Below are 19,740 nucleotides of genomic sequence, written 5' to 3'. Positions count from 1 at the left end.
CTTACGGCGTATTTTTTTTCATTTACGATTTCAGAATATGACAGACGCACGGTGCAGTGCATGAATGACTGAAATGCACAACCACGACCGAAGTCGATCTCAGGCCTAAGGCCACGCTTTCTGTTTCACACACACACACACACACACACACACACACACACACACACTCACTCACTCACTCACTCACACACACACACACACACACACACATTTGTGTTCATGTTTCTATGCACACTTCTTAATGAGTGCATCCGTTAGGGAATGTTTGCCAGTTTATTAGCATTCCCCTCTGACTTCCCTTCAATGCAATGCAAGCTAAGAAGGCTTTTTCTTTCAAGTCAGATACGAGAACTAATGCAAGGTATGTGCATGCTGGGGAAAATAAACATTTGCTGGTGATACTGATGAAAACGCTTTCTGATGATACTGATGAAAACACTTTCTGATGATACTGATTTGATGATGCTGATTGAAAACACACGCTGATGATAGTGATGGAAGGCAATTGCAGATGATACTGATGGTAGGCAATTGCTGATGATAGTGATGGTAGGCAGTTGCTGATGATAGTGATCAAAAGCACATGTTGATGATACTGATTGAAAGCACATGTTGCTGATACTGATAGAAAACACATACTGATGATAATGATGATGATAATGATAATAACAATGATTTTTTTTTTTAATTTTTATATAGCGCTATAATTCAATCATAAGCAAGCTCTAAGTGCTTTACAAATCCAGTACCTAAAGTGAAACAAGAAAGCACATAAAAAGTAGTAGAAGCATAAAACAGAATCATTAATATTATGAGATCACAATGCACAAAACCCACAAAGTAACATACTCTCAGTACTACAACTGTTACACTCCAACACAGACACAGACACACACACACACACACACACACACACACACACACACACAGACAACTAAACGGCTGAGATAATAGCAATTGTCACTTAAAAAATATATATGTAAAAAGGAGCATAACTGTAATTTGGATGTCATACATTTAAAAAAAAAAAATGTAAAATAAAGATGGAAAGCACATGCTGATGACACTGAACTGTGCTGATGCCAGGAGCCCAATGGGTGTGACCAAACTGTGGCAGGAGCTGGAGGAGGCCGGAGAAGGATTCACCCACCTGTCACAGTGTAGTGGCCAGACATGGGCTGTGGACGTCAGCGGGTGGATCGTGCCAGCGCGCACAGCTTCAGTGGCAACAGGGGACATCAGCCCCGAATTCTCCATGATCAGGTGGGTCGTAATTAATCACTCTTCCTGGTTCCAGTCGTTGAGTGTTCAGATACAGTTTTCCTGTTTCCCTTTTTGATAGTCTTTTTGATGACAGCGGAGAGGGAATGATCAGCATGATGATGCAGTCGACATCCTTTCATTTGTCTAAACCAGCTATTATGTTGTTTAAAAACTGCACAGAGCATAGTTGTTTGGTCTTCAGATTGGAATGCACTAACCGGATCAGAGTGGGTTTTTTTGGTTTGCAGTTTATGTCTAGTGATTAACAAAAAGCAGGAACATTTTCTTCAACTTTGATTTGTGAAGTCATAACCTGTTTAGTAATATTGTAACATGTGATTTCAGAGTCTTGGTGTTTATATCACTTTATTTGCTGAGCTTTAGTGCCAGTCTTAATGACCTCTTGGTTTTGGTATTTAAAAAAAAAATTTTAAGTTGTGTGATCTATTTTAGATGAAATGTATCTGTTTTATCACCCTGATTAGATTGTCCTCTCTCTCTGTGTGTGTGTGTGTGTGTGTGTGTGTGTGGTAAACTCAATACTTGTATGATTGTTGTTCTGAATAATTATGGTTCAGAATGACTGTTTCTCATCATCAGAATTTATGTCACATGTAGATTCCTAAAGAAGCACATCAGAATACTTGAAAAGCATGTAAGGGTTGGCATTGGTTCTTCTTTTCTTGATTTTATGGAAGTCATGTGTTTTACTTTTCTCAGAACGGTGTTTTTTCGAGCCCTGTGTCTGATGAAACATGGCATAAAACCTATCTTCGTGATGGATGGGAGAATGGCACCGCAAATAAAGTCACAGACCATGCAAGACCGAAGCATGAGAGTGTTCTCAAGCAGTAAACTGACCGCAAATGAACGCTCCGGTCTTCAGGATATGAATAAAAGGGTCAGTACTTTTGAATTAACATTTCTCTCTATGTTGCAGGTTTCACATGGAGTACAAGGTTTCCTCATGAACATGTAAATATGTGTGCTTTTTAATAATTTTTTTTAAATATTTTTTTAAGTTGTTGTTTTTTGTTTTTTCATTGTTATATTTCATAAATCAGTTTTTGTGCCTTCTTTTGCTTGAAAAATTTCTTGTTGGTTTGAAAATCTGACACTTCAATCTTTAAGCTATTGCACCAGTTTGTTGGTATCTGTTTATTTCAGTTTGCTTTTTAGCTTTCTTTGTTAGCTGATGTATATTCTAGAATATGCACTTGTCTCTGTGTGTGCACAAATGCATATGCCAATATGTCTCAGATGTTTATAGCTCTCATTTTGGAGGTTTTGCCTGCTCTGCTGGTACGGGTTGATAGATATGCTGTTATCATGTAGGTGTGAGTGAGCATGTTCGTATGTGTGGTGTGGTGAGTGTGTGTGTATGTGTGTGGGCACAGTGAGCATGAATATCATGAATGAAATTTTTTTTTCATGTTTTTAACTAGAAATGTTGTGTGTCTAGATGGGGTGAGTAATGCAGGAAGGACAGACATGTGTTAATATTTGTTATCTTCGTTCTTTGCTTGGTTTACTCCAAATGTTCTTAATGCTTGCATCTGATGTGGTTTAATGGACTTTGATATGGTTGAGAGATTAATGGAGTGTATGTTCATGAGTGTTGTGTGGACACAACTGAATTGATACAAGGGATTAATAGAATTGTATGCTGTCTTGCTATATTTAGGGATACACTCATACAGGAAACTAAAATATCTCAAGCAGGATAGCAGGGATTTGCCCTAACTTGTGCACTGTGAACACAGGGCATGTGAAACTATTCATAACTGTCTGAATCCTGTCAGCGTATTTCTTAGGAATTCCTCCTGTCGGGGAGTTGCAACAGTCCGGTCTAACGATGGTAATGTGGTGTCCAATTTCAGAACTAAATTTATGGGGGGGGGGAGGGGCAGGAGGGGGGCCAGGGTGGGGGGCTTGGGGGGGGGGGGGGCGTGCTGACTTGAGTCTTGTACACAGTCCACAAAAGCGAGGGACTTGGAGCCTGACTAGAGCAGGAAAGTGACCAAAAGCTGAGAATCAGGGCTACGATCATGTGTATTTTAACTAATTAGATTCTACATCTTTGGGCTGTTATCTCAAATTCTAACTGAATAACAGTTACCTTAGCCACAAACTTATTATTATACCTTTGGACATTAACCCTTTCGCTGCCAGGAAAATAAGATTTAAGTGAAATCTGTTTGCCAGGGTTTTTTCACAAAAAACGGGTATAAATTTTCAAAAAATTCTGTGCTCTTTGTTATTGGAGAAAGACCCATAAAAGTATATATTTTCTGAAAGGGAAATGAATAAAGAATACAAAACACATGATGTTTTCCCATTTTATGCATTTTAAGTGACATGCTGTTGTTTTGAAATCAGTGTTTTGTTTTTTGTCACATTTTCAACTTGTTCATTACAAACATTAGTCTGGTAATTTGCACAAAAATATCATTTTCTGGACAAATGGATATCTGCACACACAAAATCATACTAGAACAACCACAATATAAAAAAACTGAAAAAGAAATAGATGCATTGTGACTTCTGCAAGTGATAATATGGATGTGAGGCCACGCCCCCTCAGTCTCCACCCCCCTCTTCTTCACCCCTCTCACACCGTCACTTCATCAGACCGCGTTGGCTGAGTGCCAAGAAAATAGCTCATACGGTGCCCTGCTAAAAATTCGTCTGCTACAGTTGAACAGCCTGCATCACTCACTGATAGTTGTATCTTGGCCACTCTCTTGATTGCTCCCTTTATTTTCTATCAAATCGTCCTATAAATGTTCACCACTGTCTTCTCCTTCGAATTTATGCTCCAATTCTTTCTGAGCATTAGCTAAAGAAAGTAATCATGGTTGATTTAGTTCGCCACGAGCGCATGTCTTCAGCACGGAGTCAGTCCGACATTTTGTTGAGCGAGTGAGGAGAGAAGCCAGGCAAAGACTGCGGCCAGTAACCCAACCAAAACCTTCAAATAAAGGACCGCCTTATGACGCAGATGGTGTTTCTAGCTATGAATAGAATCCAGAGAGATTCCCCAAGCTAAAGCTACCAGCATTTTTGTCAACGAACTGAATGCAAAGCAGGGAAAAGTCAGAATATTTCGATGACGAGTTATCTCGTCATGCAGGCAGCGAAGCATACATGCTTGCCATGACGAGTTATCTCGTCATGCAGGCAGCCTAGGGGTTAATTGTCTGACTAAATAACAGTTATATTCGCCACAACCTGATTATTATACCACTGGGCATCCATCGTCTAAATAAATAACAAAGACATCAGCCATAAACTCATTATTAGCAACCTGTCACACAAGTCTCATGCTATCAAGGAAGGGAAATGGTGCACTCATGGATCTGTTTTGAATAAAGCTTCCTTGAACACTTGACGGTGTGGTCAGTCCGCCATCCTGCAGCTTGCCAGTGGAAAGAATTGAAGGAACAGTCAGTCAGTTCAGGCTTAGCTTCGCACTCAGCCCTCTGGAGATGACAGGGCTGACAGGGAGTCCTTCTCACAGTGATAAACGAAAATAATGATGACTACTGCACATTGCACCCAAAACTCTCCATACTGTTTGAACTGAACGGAAGCATGAAGCTACATTTGTTATATGGCACACTGACCTAGTTACATGCATGCTGCAGTATCAAAGATCAAACTGTGAGGTGTGGCATGGGGGTGGGGGGTGAAGATGATATCGTTTGGTATGATTGGAATATGTGTAGGGGTGTGATAGCTGAGTCAGAGTGTTGGTAAAAACTGTTACAGGTCTGGAAACCCTCTTGTAAATAACAGTAAATGTTGTAGTTAAAGCCCACAAACACAAGAAAAGACTGCAGAACAAACTTGGTGTCCAGCGTTAATACTGAGTAATCATTGCTTATGACATCATCTGTTGCCTGCCTGAATACTTTCTTTTTTCTTCTGATAGTTTGTATTTGATATGCATCAGTTATGGTCTGAAGATCTGTGGAGAATCATGCAGAGAATGTTTTTGCTTGATTGTGACAGTTACTCCGTGAGGCAGTACAGTCCATTTCAAAATCAGTTGTTCTCTGATACGTTCTTTTACTTAAATTCAGAATGGTCCATCTTCTCAGTCATTTTAGTTGAAAGAACATTTGACTGGCTAAATTCAAGCTTAACAGACCATCTTAAAAATTGTCTTACAGTAAATTTATGCACCATTAAGTTCAATCAGAGCTACTCATTTTTCATAGATCGTTCAAAATTTTGATAAGAACATAAGAGATTCAGCAATGTCAAGTGGAATCTGAATCAAATAAAGTTGGACAGCAATAATGTTGATTCCTTCATGTTTGTTTTCTTATTTCTTATCTTCTTTGTCTTCTTCTTCTTCTTCTTTATCCTGTGTGTGTGTGTGTAAGTACGTATGTACATGTAATGTACCAATTGTTCCAGTTTTCATCGCTTTGTTACCTTTAATAGACTATTCAAGTTCCTATTCTTATTCGTCGTTCTTATTATTTTATTTTATTTCAGTTTATTTCTTTATTTTTATGTTTTGTGTCGTTCTTTATTTTTTATGTTTTGTGTCGTTAAATGGCCTTTACTGTGCCTAATTCTTTACCCATTAAAGATTCAATCAATCAATCTGTGGTCACTGGCTGCATCTTCCACATTCAGTAGTTTCCACAAGAATGACTTGTATGTGTATGATCATTTTACTCCCCCATACTCTGTTTAAACAGTATTTTTATTTTGAACATGTTGCAGTACACTACAGTTACATGTCAAACAGGACAGCAAGAAAATCTTATACAAAGTCCTGCCCTGTTATATGTTTCACATACTAAGTATGTGATGGATGTCTTCACAGCTACAAGTTTGAAACTGACCGTACATGAATTTAAACTAAACTATAAAAAAAGAAAAAGAAAAAAAAAAGAAAAAGCTATACTCTGCTTGTAAAGGTTAGAGTGAATTTGATTTTCTGGAGGATTGGAGGCAGTATTGAGATGTTTGACCATCTTGTTCTGACAGTGCAAGGAGATGCTGGAGTGCCTTGGTCTGCAGGTCATGGATAGTTCTGGTGAGGCTGAAAAAACCTGTGCCCTTCTCAGTCTGCTAGGGGTAGGTTGGTGGGTGTTTCTTCTTTTATGTCTGTCTGTCTGTCTGTCTGTGTGTCTGTGATGTCTATGGGCATGTGTGTGTACTGTCTGGATGGGTAATCAGATTATTGTGAATGGGAATATTACACAGCTGAATGACAGAAGAGGAAAAGTGTGTATGTGCGTGAGTTTGCATGTGGATGAGTGACAAGACAAAGACAAGCAAGACAAATTGTTTAATGTGTTTTGGCCATTGGCCATACATACACACGGGGTGTTGGGGAGGGGCGTAGAGTGTTATGAATTGCAAGATAATCATGTGATAACATTACTTTAAACAGATTGACTACATTTTTTACACTTCATCATCTCCATATTGTCTAAGCAAAGTGCATGTGATATATTCTGAACAGCCGATATTGTTGATAATCGAGGTTCAGAGAAAATATGATAATCACATTTCTTAATATTACTTCATTAATTTGTGTGTGTGTGTGCGTGTGTGTGTGCGTGCAGGTTATATGCATGCATGCATACAAGTGTGTGTATGTGAATGGTAGTGTGTGTGCATATTTCTGTGTCTGTGTGCATGTGCGTGAATGTGCGCATAATTATGTGTTTAGACTGGAGAGCAAAGGAAATTATTTGCATTCCTGTTTCATAATGATCATTTTGGTTCTGATCTTTTGCACAGATTGCAGACGCCTGCCTCACCAATGACAGTGATGCATTTCTGTATGGAGCTAGAACTGTGTACAGAAACCTTGATGTGAAAAAAGAGGTAGTCATTATAGTGATGACTGTTTTATTTCGAATGACAGCGATGGTATTGATAACATCCCCTTTTTTGTGTCTGTGCATGTGTGTGTGTGTGTGTGTGTGCATGTGTGTGTGTGTGTGCGTGCGTGCAGGCCTAACTGAAACCTGAGTGAAATGGTTATCTGACTTTGATAGTTTTCTTTGGACTGTCACAGATGAGTCTGGGTATGGAAGTGTTTGGATGATTCAGAGTAAGCATGGGAGTAAATTCAGCAAAGAGGGCGCTAGTCAGGGATGCACAGCGGAGGTAACCTACTTCAGGAGGTTATCAGCCATAGCTACTTTCGTTTTCTCCGCATAGGCGGGTAGTAGTTTGCACAGGACAGGAATCAGACCCCTGCCGGAGTCTGCACTAGTGGGTCACGGTAAGTATGTTACTTAAATGTAATTTTAGGAAGAAAATTTCCTATAAGGGGCACAGAAGATCGGAAGGCAAAACACTAATTAAATATTTTTTTAGGACCAATTTTTTGTCTGAATCTGAGCAGGGTTGCTTTGGAGGTAAAAAAAAAAAAATTAAGTCTCTGGAATTTCTCTGTAAGTTCTTATCATTTTTGGCTCTTTTAACAGATATAAGAAATTTTCTGGTTTATAATTCAAAGTCTGTATTGAGTTGCTTGTTTTTTTTCTGTTTTTTGCTGTTGTTGTTGTTGTTTTTAGGGGGGGGGGGGGCATAGATATAACTTTTCTTTTCAATATATAGAAATAATGTTCACAGCTTCGTCATATTTTTCTATTCACAAAGCTTTTTTTTTTCTCTCGCTCTCTCTCCTTTCAGGAAGCAGAGAAATACACGTTGTCTGGCATTGAGGAGAAGTTGAACCTGAATCGTCAGGACCTTGTGGTGATAGCACTGCTGAGTGGTTGTGACTACGGGGATGGAGTGAAGGGCATCGGACCAAAGAAAGTGTTGGAGCTGATTGCCGCTGTCAAGAAATACGCCCCAGATGTTTTGCGGAGGTACTATGTTCATCGATGCATCATTCACAAACTGCTTTGGTTTTGTGTGAAAGGAAATGAAAATGAGCATAAAGTTTCAGTTACTGAGGGAGGTGTCTCCAAGCTAAATCAAACCAATGTACACTACATCACATCTGCTAGGCAGATGCCTGGCCAGCAGCGTAACTCATCACACTAGTCTGACCTCAAGTTCATGCACACATATTTGTGTACCTATCAGAGTGGATTTTTTTTTTTTCAGGATTTTTCTAGAGGACAACACTCTCGTTGCCATGGTTTCTTTTTCAGTGCACCAAGTGTGTGTTGCACATGTGGCCTTGGTTTATCAGTTCATCCAAATAACTAGACGCTCAGTTTGTTTTTCCAGTCAAACTTGGGAGAAAGGGCAAGACACGAGATTCAGACCCAGACTCTTCACAGACGTTGTATTGGCAGATAAACGTCTTGACCCTTCTGCCACTTTCCTGAGCATTAATGCAGTGAGCATTATACAGCAATGGCATGACGTTGTGTGCCTTTGACAGAGCACTGTTATTTGTGGCCAAAAAGGCAAAACTAATTATGTGACCTGGTTGGAAACATAATTTGACAAAAAACAAGAACACCAGAGAATCGACAGAGAGACAGGAAATACGAAAAAAAATTAGCTGTATGAAGAGCACGGGAACAGGAGTCATGATGGCTGCCGGAAAAAGTGGGCGCTAGCCAGCGGGACAAAGGGGAGGTTACCTACTTCCAGGAGGTTATCGGCCGTAGTTACTTTCGTTTTCTCCGCATAGGTGGATAGTAGTTTGCACAGGACAGGAATGTCAGACCCCTGCTGGAGTCTGCACCAGTTGGGTCACGGTAAGTATGTTATTTAAACATAATTTTAGACAGAAAATTTCCTTTTTTAATCAGGTATAGCCCCTGCGGAGGGCTCTGACTTTTTAAATATTAGGATTTTCAGCAGATACAATTTTTCAGATATGTGTGGCATATGTGTCAAAAAAACGTGTGTTTTTCTGAAGCCTAATGTGCTGTGCACTTTTCTGTGCTATAGGTCTGTTAAATTGCAGTAGAAGTTATTGTGCTTTCTTCTTTCTTGATTTTGTTGGCTCTCTTTGCATTTAAAAAAAAAATCATTTTTTTTCCTGGAATTGGATTGGCATTTTCAAAAGTTATGTGATTTTAGAACGAAATTAATAACATGCAGCTGTTGAACCATACATTTTTCCACCACCATTGTGGAGAATTTTTTATGCTTTATGTCAGCAGTGAGAGTTTCAGTTTCAAGGATGCATCATTGCATTCGGACAAATCCATATACACTACACCACATCTGGTAGGCAGATGCGAGACCAGCAGCATTACCAAACATGCTTAGTCAGGCCTTGAGTGGCTGCACATAAATTTGTGTACCTATCAGAGTGTGTTCCTTCGACAGAGGACAACGTTTTCATTGCTATGGGTTCTTTTTCAGTGCGCCAAGTGTGTAGTGGGAGTGAGAAGAATGTCACTTTTTGGATTTGGTTTAAATGCCAGTATCTAATTGGAATACAAGGTGAGATGAATCTGTGATTAGTTTCATGTGTCTACAGGGTATGTGGCTGGCGAGACAAAATGGATTTGGATTCCATCAAACAGGAGAGGACAGAAGTTACCAAGTCAAGTCACTGTCAAAATTGCCATCATCCAGGTAGGTGCATGGAAATAATTTTGGTACTGTCAGTTTATGACTGACTGAACAGATTAGGATTTATGTTTTACATGAACATCACCCCACCCTGAAATGTGTGATCGTTGCACTTGAAGAAAATACAAGGGCAGGGCACTGGGGTGCAGCAAGAAATGGAGGATGAGAGAACAACACTATTACATTTGCACATTTCAAATTTAGAATGTATACATCAGAAGTAACAGTAGCTCAGTTCAGTTCAGTTTAGTTTCTCAAGGAGGCGTCACTATGTTTGGACAAATTCTATATACACTACACCACATCTGCTAAGCAGATACCTGACCACCAGCGTGACCCAACGCGCTTAGCCAGGCCTTGAGGGTGGGAAAAAAACGAAAAGAAATAAAGAAAATAGTAAAGAAAAAAAAGAAGGGTAAGAAAAGTTATGTTAGTGAAATGATTGTAGCCTTACCTGCACAAAACTGTCATTACAAGCCACTGGGAATGTTGATGTCTTTGACTTTTTTACATTCATTAGCAGTTGTTCCTTTTGTTAATTAACAACTTCCCTTTTACAAAATCCAATAATTAATTGCATTTAGTTGTACTTCTATTATTTATTTCAAATATTCACCTTTGATTCGACCCTTCACCTGTTCTCTTTCCACCAACTCACCATCCAACTCCCTCCCTGCTCTCCTCCCTTTTCGACAATACCATTCTTATGTGAAAATGAATATTTTAGCTAAAGGTCTATAATCACCAGTGTGTGTGATGGGACATTAAAGAAAACTCCTCCTCCTCCTAATGGCAATGAGTGACGATGAGAAGACTGTTTTTTTACTTGCTGCCCTTTCCCATGAAAGTCCACAGAATCTGGAACTATTTTGTTTTCATCTTTGATGATGGTCTATGAAGATTAAAGTGGTGAGCTGTTGCAATCCATTTTTGTTCGAAAGTATGCAATGTGTTCCAACCGTATCATATCCCAGCATCATTCAGATGTGAAAATAGCAGACATTGACAGTGTTGGTCAGAAGATGCAGACATCTGCAGTGTTAGGCACCTTTGAAGCTGACAAGACTTGTCTGTGTGAGCCCACCGTACACTGACATCTGGGTAGGAGTTATTTAGGGGCAAAACATCGCACAATATTTTACTACAGTGGAATCAAGCCACAATCACAAAGTGTTTGATAGCAACACCAACTATTTTGGACTTATACAAACAGTGATGGGTGTGTGTCTTTGTCATTGAAGATTTGTATTGTTGTTGGTCTTCATTATTGTTTGTTTCAGTTTAACTTTAAGCAGGATTATTGGCATGACTGACATCGTTGTCATACATTTTTGTGTGAGCAGGTAACAAGGCGGGGCATAAGAAATCAGGATGTACATTCTGCGGAAGCACAACAGAGTGCCTTGCGCATAGCGGCAGACCGTGTGACTGCCAGTACCACACGATAGAGCGACGAACCAGCCCCTATCTGGTGGAGATGAACATGAGAGAGAAAGCAATCAAACAGGAGGGCTTTCCCAACAAACAGGTGAGCGGGATTTGATGCAGAGGTTTTTATTATCATCTTCCCCCGCCTCCCCCCAACCCCCTTTGCAGAGAAGGTTATATTTGTCAAGAAACACATGTAATCATATCCCACATTTGGGTCACCCGTGTCGCAAAAATACATAATCAGATTCCATCAAAAACTAGTGAAGTAGAATCTATTTCAAGGAGCATACATGAACACTGACAATCACTTCACAGAAGTTATGTTTTTATTATTATGTTTGAAGACTGATTGTGTAAATCTTTTTTGAAGTTTTGAATTTGTCTGCACATTCTGATCCTTTGGATCCAGTGGATGCTATACACACACCCATGTGGTGCTGGAGCCGCTTCCAGTATATAGCAGTTTCCCAACTTTCTAGAAATTCTGTGCTAGAGATTTCCTCTTTTCTGCTACTTCTGAACAAGCTTCAATGTTTTTGTTTTCTTTTGTTTGTGTGTGTGTGTGTGTGTATGTGTGTGTGTGTGTGTGTGTATGTGTGTGTGTGTGTTTGTTGTGTTGTTGTTGTTGTTGTTTTGTTTACTGTTTCTTTTTCTTTCAGTTGTCTCTGCCTTTCTTGCTACTTTCTGTCTTGCTGGTCCATTCACCTATATTTTTGCTGTTGAATAATTTTTGTCTTTTTCTGGATTTCGTGACTGGGTATTCTTTCTTTGTTGTATTCCTTGATTTTTGTGCCAAGGATGTCAGAGGTGCTCGGTGACAATTTTTAGTTTCGTATGCCTGTTATTTTATATTGTCTTGTGCATTATGTTTGATTATGTTTATTTTCAGGTTAGTCTTTCGATCAGTCTTCTCTTGAAACATTTATAGAGTTGTCAATGTAGGAGGCATGTCCTAGGCTTGTGTGTCAAGTATGCCTGTATTAAGTTTTCTTTTCCTGGTGTTTTTTTGTTTTTTTTTCCAGGTCATACGGGATCAATATTTACAATTTTTCAGCCTTGCCTAGTGTGCATTGTATTGTATTTTATTATTATTATTTTGTTCCAACAGATTTCTCTGTGTGAAATTCGGGCTGCTCTTGCTGGGAAGAGCCCGTCACCTCAGTTCAGCACCACTCTTTTTTTTTCTTTTCTGATTTTTTCTTCTACATGCAGCTGTATTTGTTTTCCTATCAAAGAGGGTTTTTCCACAGAATTTTGCCAGCAACATCCTGTAGTCGACTGGGCTGTAAGCAACATGGCTGCACAAAGGAATTCCAGACTGTTGCACATTAATTACAGAACAGTATCAGTATTGTATGATATGATACAGTGAGAAGCATTACAAAACAAGAGAGGCAAGGCCTTCAAGACTCACTTGTGATACACTTAAAAAAAAAATCCAAGCTTTTTATGTATTGAGTATAATTTCAAAATGTAATGTTTAAGATGAGAAAGATCAGTTTAAAGCAGATTAAGTCCCCTAGCATTAATTACAGAGTAATTTCCCTTTTTTTTTACTATCTGCACCAAAACGTTTGCAAAAATAAATAAAACTTCCATGCTTAGCAAAAGAAGTTCCCGTTTGAACAAAAAATGATAATAATGACTGCTCTTGTTGTTGGGTCAGAATATCAGATCAAAGTGCCAAGTTTAGAGAATACAAAAAATATAAATATAACAGTAAATGCAGTTTGCATATAATTAGGCTTCATTTTTTATTTTTTTTGGTGCCCATCCCAAAGGTGCAATATTTTTTTAAACAAGATGACTGGAAAGAACTGAATTTTTCCTATTTTTATGCCTAATTTGGTGTCAACTGACAAAGTATTTGCAGAGAAAATGTCAGTGTTAAAGTTTACCACGGACACACAGACACACACACACACACACACAGACAACCGAACACCGGGTTAAAACATACTCACTTTGTTTACCCAAGTGAGTCAAAAACAACAATTATAAGGCATTGCAGAATGACAAGACAAACTGCTGATACTGTTGTTTCAGCTGGTTGATGAGTTCCTTGACGACAAGGAGACGCTAAACGTCAGTGAGGTGAGGATCTCCTTTCCCATGTTGGGTGATGACTTGACAGGGCTGGTGTCCATGAGTAACGTAGAACTCATGAAGAAGTTGATTCCTGTCCTGATTCACATGCATCTGTATGGCACTCTGCAACTGCCTGAAGCATCACCTGAAAGGTTCTCTTTGTGTGTGTGTGTTGTGTGTGTGTGGGTGAGTGTGTGATGTGTGTGTCTCTGTGTGTGTGTGTGGGTGGGTGAGTGTGTTGTGTGTGTGGGTTGGTGATTGAGGGGTGTGTTTGTTTGTGTATGTTGGTGATCGAGGGGTATGTTTGTGTGTGGGTGTGTTGTGTGTTTGTGTGTGTGTGGGTGAGTGTGTTGTGTTTGTGAGTTGGTGATTGAGGGGTGTGTTTGTGTGTGTTGGTGTGTTGTGTGTTTGTGTATTGGGGGGTGGTGAGTGTGTTGTGTGTGTGGGTTGGTGATTGAGGGGTGTGTTTTATGTTTGTGTGTGTTGTGTGTTTGTGTGTGTGCATGCATGAGTATGTTTGTGTGAGTGTGTGTGTGTTGTTTGTGTGTGTGTGTGCATGTGCATGCATGTGTGTGTGTGTGCATGTATGTGCATATGTGTGTGCACATGTGTGCGTTTGTTGTGTATGTGTGTGTGCTTGTGTTTTGTGCATGTGCTTGTGTGTGTGTACAAGAAAGTGAATGTGATCGTATTGTGTTTATTGCTCTGTGTGTATGTACTGGAAGTGTGTATGGAATGGCTGAGGTGATTGTGATTTTGTGTGTGGTTTTGTGTGAGGTCATGTGTGCATACTAAAACGTTTTCCTTGGATGTTTGTGTTACGCTATTGTATATGTATTTACGCATGTCTATGGGTATTGCAAGAGCTCCACTATCATTGCAAATTTTCAGTGGAATTTGTTGCCATGTGTTTGTTTTTTATATTTAGTAATGTGAGATTTTTTGGGGGGAGGGGGTTGGCGTTAAGATAGTGACGCACTAGTGTGGGGTTGGCGTTAAGATAGTGACGCACTAGTGTGGGGTTGGCGTTAAGATAGTGACGCACTAGGGTGGGGTTGGCGTTAAGATAGTGACGCACTAGTGTGGGGTTGGCGTTAAGATAGTGACGCACTAGTGTGGGGTTGGCGTTAAGATAGTGACGCACTAGTGTGGGGTTGGCGTTAAGATTGTGACGCACTAGTGTGGGGTTGGCGTTAAGATTGTGACGCACTAGGGTGGGGTTGGCGTTAAGATAGTGACGCACTAGTGTGGGGTTGGCGTTAAGATTGTGACGCACTAGTGTGGGGTTGGCGTTAAGATAGTGACGCACTAGTATGGGGTTGGCGTTAAGATAGTGACGCACTAGTGTGGGGTTGGCGTTAAGATTGTGATGCACTAGGGTGGGGTTGGCATTAAGATTGTGACGCACTAGGGTGGGGTTGGCGTTAAGATTGTGACGCACTAGGGTGGGGTTGGCGTTAAGATTGTGACGCACTAGGGTGGGGTTGGCGTTAAGATTGTGACACACTAGTGTGGGGTTGGCGTTAAGATTGTGACGCACTAGGGTGGGGTTGGCGTTAAGATTGTGACGCACTAGGGTGGGGTTGGCTTTAAGATTGTGATGCACTGGGGTGGGGTTGGCTTTAAGATTGTGATGCACTGGGGTGGGGTTGGCGTTAAGATTGTGATGCACTGGGGTGGGGTTGGCGTTAAGATTGTGATGCACTGGGGTGGGGTTGGCGTTAAGATTGTGATGCACTGGGGTGGGGTTGGCGTTAAGATTGTGACGCACTAGGGGTTGGCGTTAAGATTGTGATGCACTGGGGTGGGGTTGGCGTTAAGATTGTGACACACTAGTGTGGGGTTGGCGTTAAGATTGTGACGCACTAGGGTGGGGTTGGCGTTAAGATTGTGACGCACTAGGGTGGGGTTGGCTTTAAGATTGTGATGCACTGGGGTGGGGTTGGCTTTAAGATTGTGATGCACTGGGGTGGGGTTGGCGTTAAGATTGTGATGCACTGGGGTGGGGTTGGCGTTAAGATTGTGATGCACTGGGGTGGGGTTGGCGTTAAGATTGTGACGCACTAGGGTGGGGTTGGCGTTAAGATTGTGACGCACTAGGGTGGGGTTGGCGTTAAGATTGTGATGCACTAGGGGTTGGCGTTAAGATTGTGACGCACTAGGGTGGGGTTGGCGTTAAGATTGTGACGCACTAGGGGTTGGCGTTAAGATTGTGACGCACTAGGGTGGTGTTGGCGTTAAGATTGTGACGCACTGGGGGTTGGCGTTAAGATTGTGATGTACTAGGGGTTGGCGTTAAGATTGTGATGTACTAGGGGTTGGCGTTAAGATTGTGATGTACTAGGGGTTGGCGTTAAGATTGTGACGCACTAGGGGTTGGCTTTAAGATTGTGATGCACTAGGGGTTGGCTTTAAGATTGTGATGCACTGGGGTGGGGTTGGCGTTAAGATTGTGACGCACTGGGGTGGGGTTGGCGTTAAGATTGTGATGCACTAGGGTGGGGTTGGCGTTAAGATTGTGATGCACTAGGGGTTGGCGTTAAGATTGTGACGCACTAGCGTGGGGTTGGCATTAAGATTGTTACGCACTAGGGTGGGGTTGGCATTAAGATTGTGATGTACTAGGGGTTGGCGTTAAGATTGTGATGCACTAGTTACAAGCTACACACAAGACATCAGTATATTGTCTGATTCAAAAGACACGCACCCATACCATCACTCAGCATCCAATGGTTAGGATGGCCTTGGAAGATGTGTGAGTGAAAATCATGGGTATTGCAAGAGTCGAATCCAGGGTCCTTGCTTCAAAGTTGGACGCTCTGTCCAGTGTACATTCAGCAACCATTCCTTGTGGTTTCTTATGCATTTTGACTTCCAGTTTCAAAGCAGCTTAGGCTTATGGGTGTGAGATTTCAAAGTCTGTTGAAAATGATATACTGCACTTGTCATGTTCAGACCTTAGTTTGAGTAACAAAATCAAACAAGAATTTCATCATCTGGCTTATTTACTTTGATAAACAATTTCATTGATTGTGATCAGAATTTTCTAGCTGCCCCACATGGAGATGAAAAATAAACCTTTGACAGATTTCAGTGCAATTTACAGCAGCGGTTGTAGTATTCCATTGAAAATTTGTTCTTGTAATTTTTTTAAACTTATTTAAAGGTCACAGAATCTAAAAGCTTTGTCCTTTTTTTTTTTTTTAGAAGGGTGGGGGGAATGGTTGGGCTTTTTTTTTTCTTTTTTAGGAGGAGGGGGAGAGTGTGTGTGAAACATTGAACCCACATTTACTGACTGATGAAACGTGACCGGAAAGTGTAAATCAAATCTCAAAAATCTGAATGTACATGGAGAATAGAGGTCAAGGTCACAAGTAGACCAAGCAGTCCTTAAGCTACAGTATGTTTTATGGACATTACCTTGAACAAAATTATTTTACACCATTTGTGAATTAATTTAAAGTCTGTCTCAATGACTCTTGATATTTATTGTGTTAAGCAGCCTTTAGCTGTGGTATAGTTTGAGTGTGTATATGTGGATGAGTGTTTGTGAGTGTCTGTGGTGTTAGAGCATAGTGTATGGATAGCGAGAATGGAAACTGTACAGCACATTGATTCGCACTGGGCAATAGTATACACCATATAAATATCATTGTTTGCAATATATTATTATGATCATTATTACACGGCTTTTCTTCATTCCCCTGACGCATTCAATACAATGTTTTGCAAACCCAGTCACCAGCATTTTTTTCTTCATTTTTGCAATTATTTTGTTGGCCTGGAGTCTGGTTCACTTTGTTTTGTTTCTTTTTGCTTTTGGGTCAGGATTTTATTTGGTTGTTTTTACTTTTTTCTTCCCCCCTGCATCTTTCAGAGTATTGGAGAAGTGTACACGGAAATCGGTGCCCTGCTATCTTGTCGAATGGCAGCGACTTGGTGAGAAATATTTCCATATTGCTACATAATTGTTTGCTTCCATTTGATTTTCACCTTTTAGTTCATGATTAGCAAATCCGGAATGAAAGTCCTCATTTCTTTAACTGTTGCTGCGAGCTTTTTAAAAATAAAAATAAAAAAAATAAAAATCCAGTACCATGTTGCTTTAGTCAAAGCAGATGTCATATTACTCGAGTTGGGTTTCTTGGTAATGGGAATTTCTTTACTTTAAACTTGTGTGTGTGTGTGTGTGTGCTAGGAATGGTATCAGTGTTTGTGATATGGGAAAAAAAGGTTCATTATCAGAATCCTTTTACAGCATTTGACAAATGGACTCCTGTGTCTGTCGTCGATGTGGAAAAGACGCCCAAGAGGGAACAAGAGAGAAATAATCCTTACCTGGTGGCAGTGCCAAGTGAACCGTTTGAGAACAAGTATCCAGAGATGACCAGAAGATACAAAGAAAGCAGGAGCATGAAGAAGGGAAAAGGTAAGCCAGCAAGCCAGAATTCCTGCATACCTTTACTAAGACTTATGGTACAGTGCAGTGTAATAACTTACAGGGATGGAGGTGACAGCCGTATTATTCAGATTATAAGTTTGCTGGCATTTCCAAACTGGATAGTGCTGCACAGAAAATGATGTTGGGGGTGGGGATAGAGGGTGAATGCACGCAAACTGCAGATGATTGTATTCTTGAAGATTTTAGAGCACAAAATCAAAAAAGAGGAGGAGGATTTCTTGTTTAATTTCCTATAACATATACTGGTGATTGTAGACATTGTGTGAAAGTATTCATTTCCAGATTTGAATGTTATCTTTTGAAAATAGGTAAGTAACGTAGGAGAGGAGAGGGAGATTATGGTGAGTTGGGGGAAGCAGGGTAGATAGAGGATGGAATAAAAGATTATTATATTAAATAAATATGAGAATAATTAAAGGAAATTACTTTGTTAAGGGAAGTCATTAACTGAACAACAGAAATAACTGATTATGGATGTAAAAAGTAAAAAACAATCATCTTCCCAGTGACTTTTGACGACACAATTTCATGCAGGTAAGGCTTCATCAACCCAGTCAAAAATGATACGCATAACTTTAACCTCACTCAAATATATTTGATATTTATGCAATATTTTGTCCATAATGATTCAGATATGATTGGAATATTGAACTAAAAACAGGTCTGCGAATCAGACCAAAGTCTTAGAGAGTTCACAGACAAGGTTTTAAAGTTGAATGAAAAAGTCATCAAAAGTCTCATTAGATTTTTTTTTTCTAGAAATATACACCACAAACACAAATCTATAAACCATTCTTATTATTTGTTGTTGAGGATTGCTGTAGTAGACATTGGTACTCAATGTACAGTTCATGAGTCAGTCTTTTACTGATAAATATAGAGAACATCATGACGTTTTGCTGTGCATCTGATTCATTCAAACTTCACACAATGACAGTGTTTGTTTTTAACTTTTACTGTTTTAGTTACGCATACCTCACATATTTTGTTTACTCCAGCAGGCAAACGACCAGGTGAAGCAGACAAGTCACAAATGACGATGGAAAACTTCTTGAAAGTAAAGAGAGAGCTTAAATATGAGAAGAATAATCAACAGTAGCCTTGTTCAGAACACTTTTCTGACTGGGGGGCTGGGGGTGGTGGGATATGAGGGCTAGTTTTGATGTCATAGTGTGATGCCTGAAATGCGGATGACATCCTTGGTCCATAGCTTCATTCTCCACCTCTGCCTCCTGTACATCTGAACACTGTCCAAAACATGGGGCTAATGGTAGGATGTTGGGTATCATGCGTTCGCATTGAAAATTATGCTGGTTTGTGGTGTGTGTGTGTTTTTTTTTTCTGTCATGCGTTTATTACAGCAGATTGTGACAGAGGCTTTGTAACCTGTGTACACAATTAAACATGTCATTTATTGCTGCTGTGATCAGTATTTTTCCTTAACTAAGTATTTTCTGTTTTTCTTTTTAACGTTTTCACCAGAGGTTTTTTTGTTGTTGTTGGAAACAGGCTCTGCAGTAGTGACCAGACTACTTGACGATATATGTTATATTGGAGATTTTTAATTTTAATTAAGTGTTAATGTGAAGGGAATACTATATATATATATAGAGAGAGAGAAATGTTCTGTTTATCATTTTACAAGCTTGCAGTCAGTATGTAGGTTTTGTGCAATTTTATTTTTGTTGTCACTGTGCTACATGTGATTTTTTATATATTCATTTTTTGTTTTGCCAGAGCTGTGTAAAGAATAGAAGGCACTTTTTTTCTTTTTGACTTTCATGAATAAAATTTTATAATGCACATCAGCTGGTTGGTTTTCACATCACTATTTGGAAAAACAAAGATAAAAAGTATTCCAATGTTGTTGCTATACCTCACTTTCACACTCATGTTTGGGGAGGTGTCAGTATTGTTAATTGATGGCATCATACTCTGACTGATGAAATTATTGAGAAAGGATGAAT

General features: G+C 39.8%; 1 protein-coding gene across 2 annotated transcripts in view; it reads left to right on the top strand.

Annotated features, from left to right (window-relative positions):
• The window catches only part of LOC143282517 (flap endonuclease GEN homolog 1-like), a 19,719-nt gene extending 141 nt beyond the window's left edge, over positions 1-19,578 (top strand). Inside the window, exons 2-12 of one of the 2 annotated variants that reach the window (XM_076588184.1) lie at positions 1,087-1,263; positions 1,984-2,164; positions 6,271-6,360; positions 7,033-7,119; positions 7,936-8,117; positions 9,698-9,795; positions 11,136-11,320; positions 13,270-13,463; positions 17,189-17,250; positions 17,570-17,740; positions 18,775-19,578. In XM_076588184.1, coding sequence (XP_076444299.1) covers positions 1,094-1,263; positions 1,984-2,164; positions 6,271-6,360; positions 7,033-7,119; positions 7,936-8,117; positions 9,698-9,795; positions 11,136-11,320; positions 13,270-13,463; positions 17,189-17,250; positions 17,570-17,740; positions 18,775-18,872 — 1,518 coding nt within the window. In that variant the 5' untranslated portion in view covers positions 1,087-1,093 and the 3' untranslated portion in view covers positions 18,873-19,578. Of the gene's footprint in view, positions 1-1,086; positions 1,264-1,983; positions 2,165-6,270; positions 6,361-7,032; positions 7,120-7,935; positions 8,118-9,697; positions 9,796-11,135; positions 11,321-13,269; positions 13,464-17,188; positions 17,251-17,569; positions 17,741-18,771 lie in introns of both variants that reach the window. The other variant, XM_076588183.1, reaches the window with a different exon arrangement.
• The last annotated feature ends 162 nt before the right edge of the window (positions 19,579-19,740 follow it).

This window comes from Babylonia areolata, chromosome 5 (assembly GCF_041734735.1).
Source record: "Babylonia areolata isolate BAREFJ2019XMU chromosome 5, ASM4173473v1, whole genome shotgun sequence".
NCBI lineage: Eukaryota > Metazoa > Mollusca > Gastropoda > Neogastropoda > Buccinidae > Babylonia > Babylonia areolata.
Note: the sequence above shows the minus strand (reverse complement) of the source record. Positions and strands in the feature narration are given on the sequence as shown.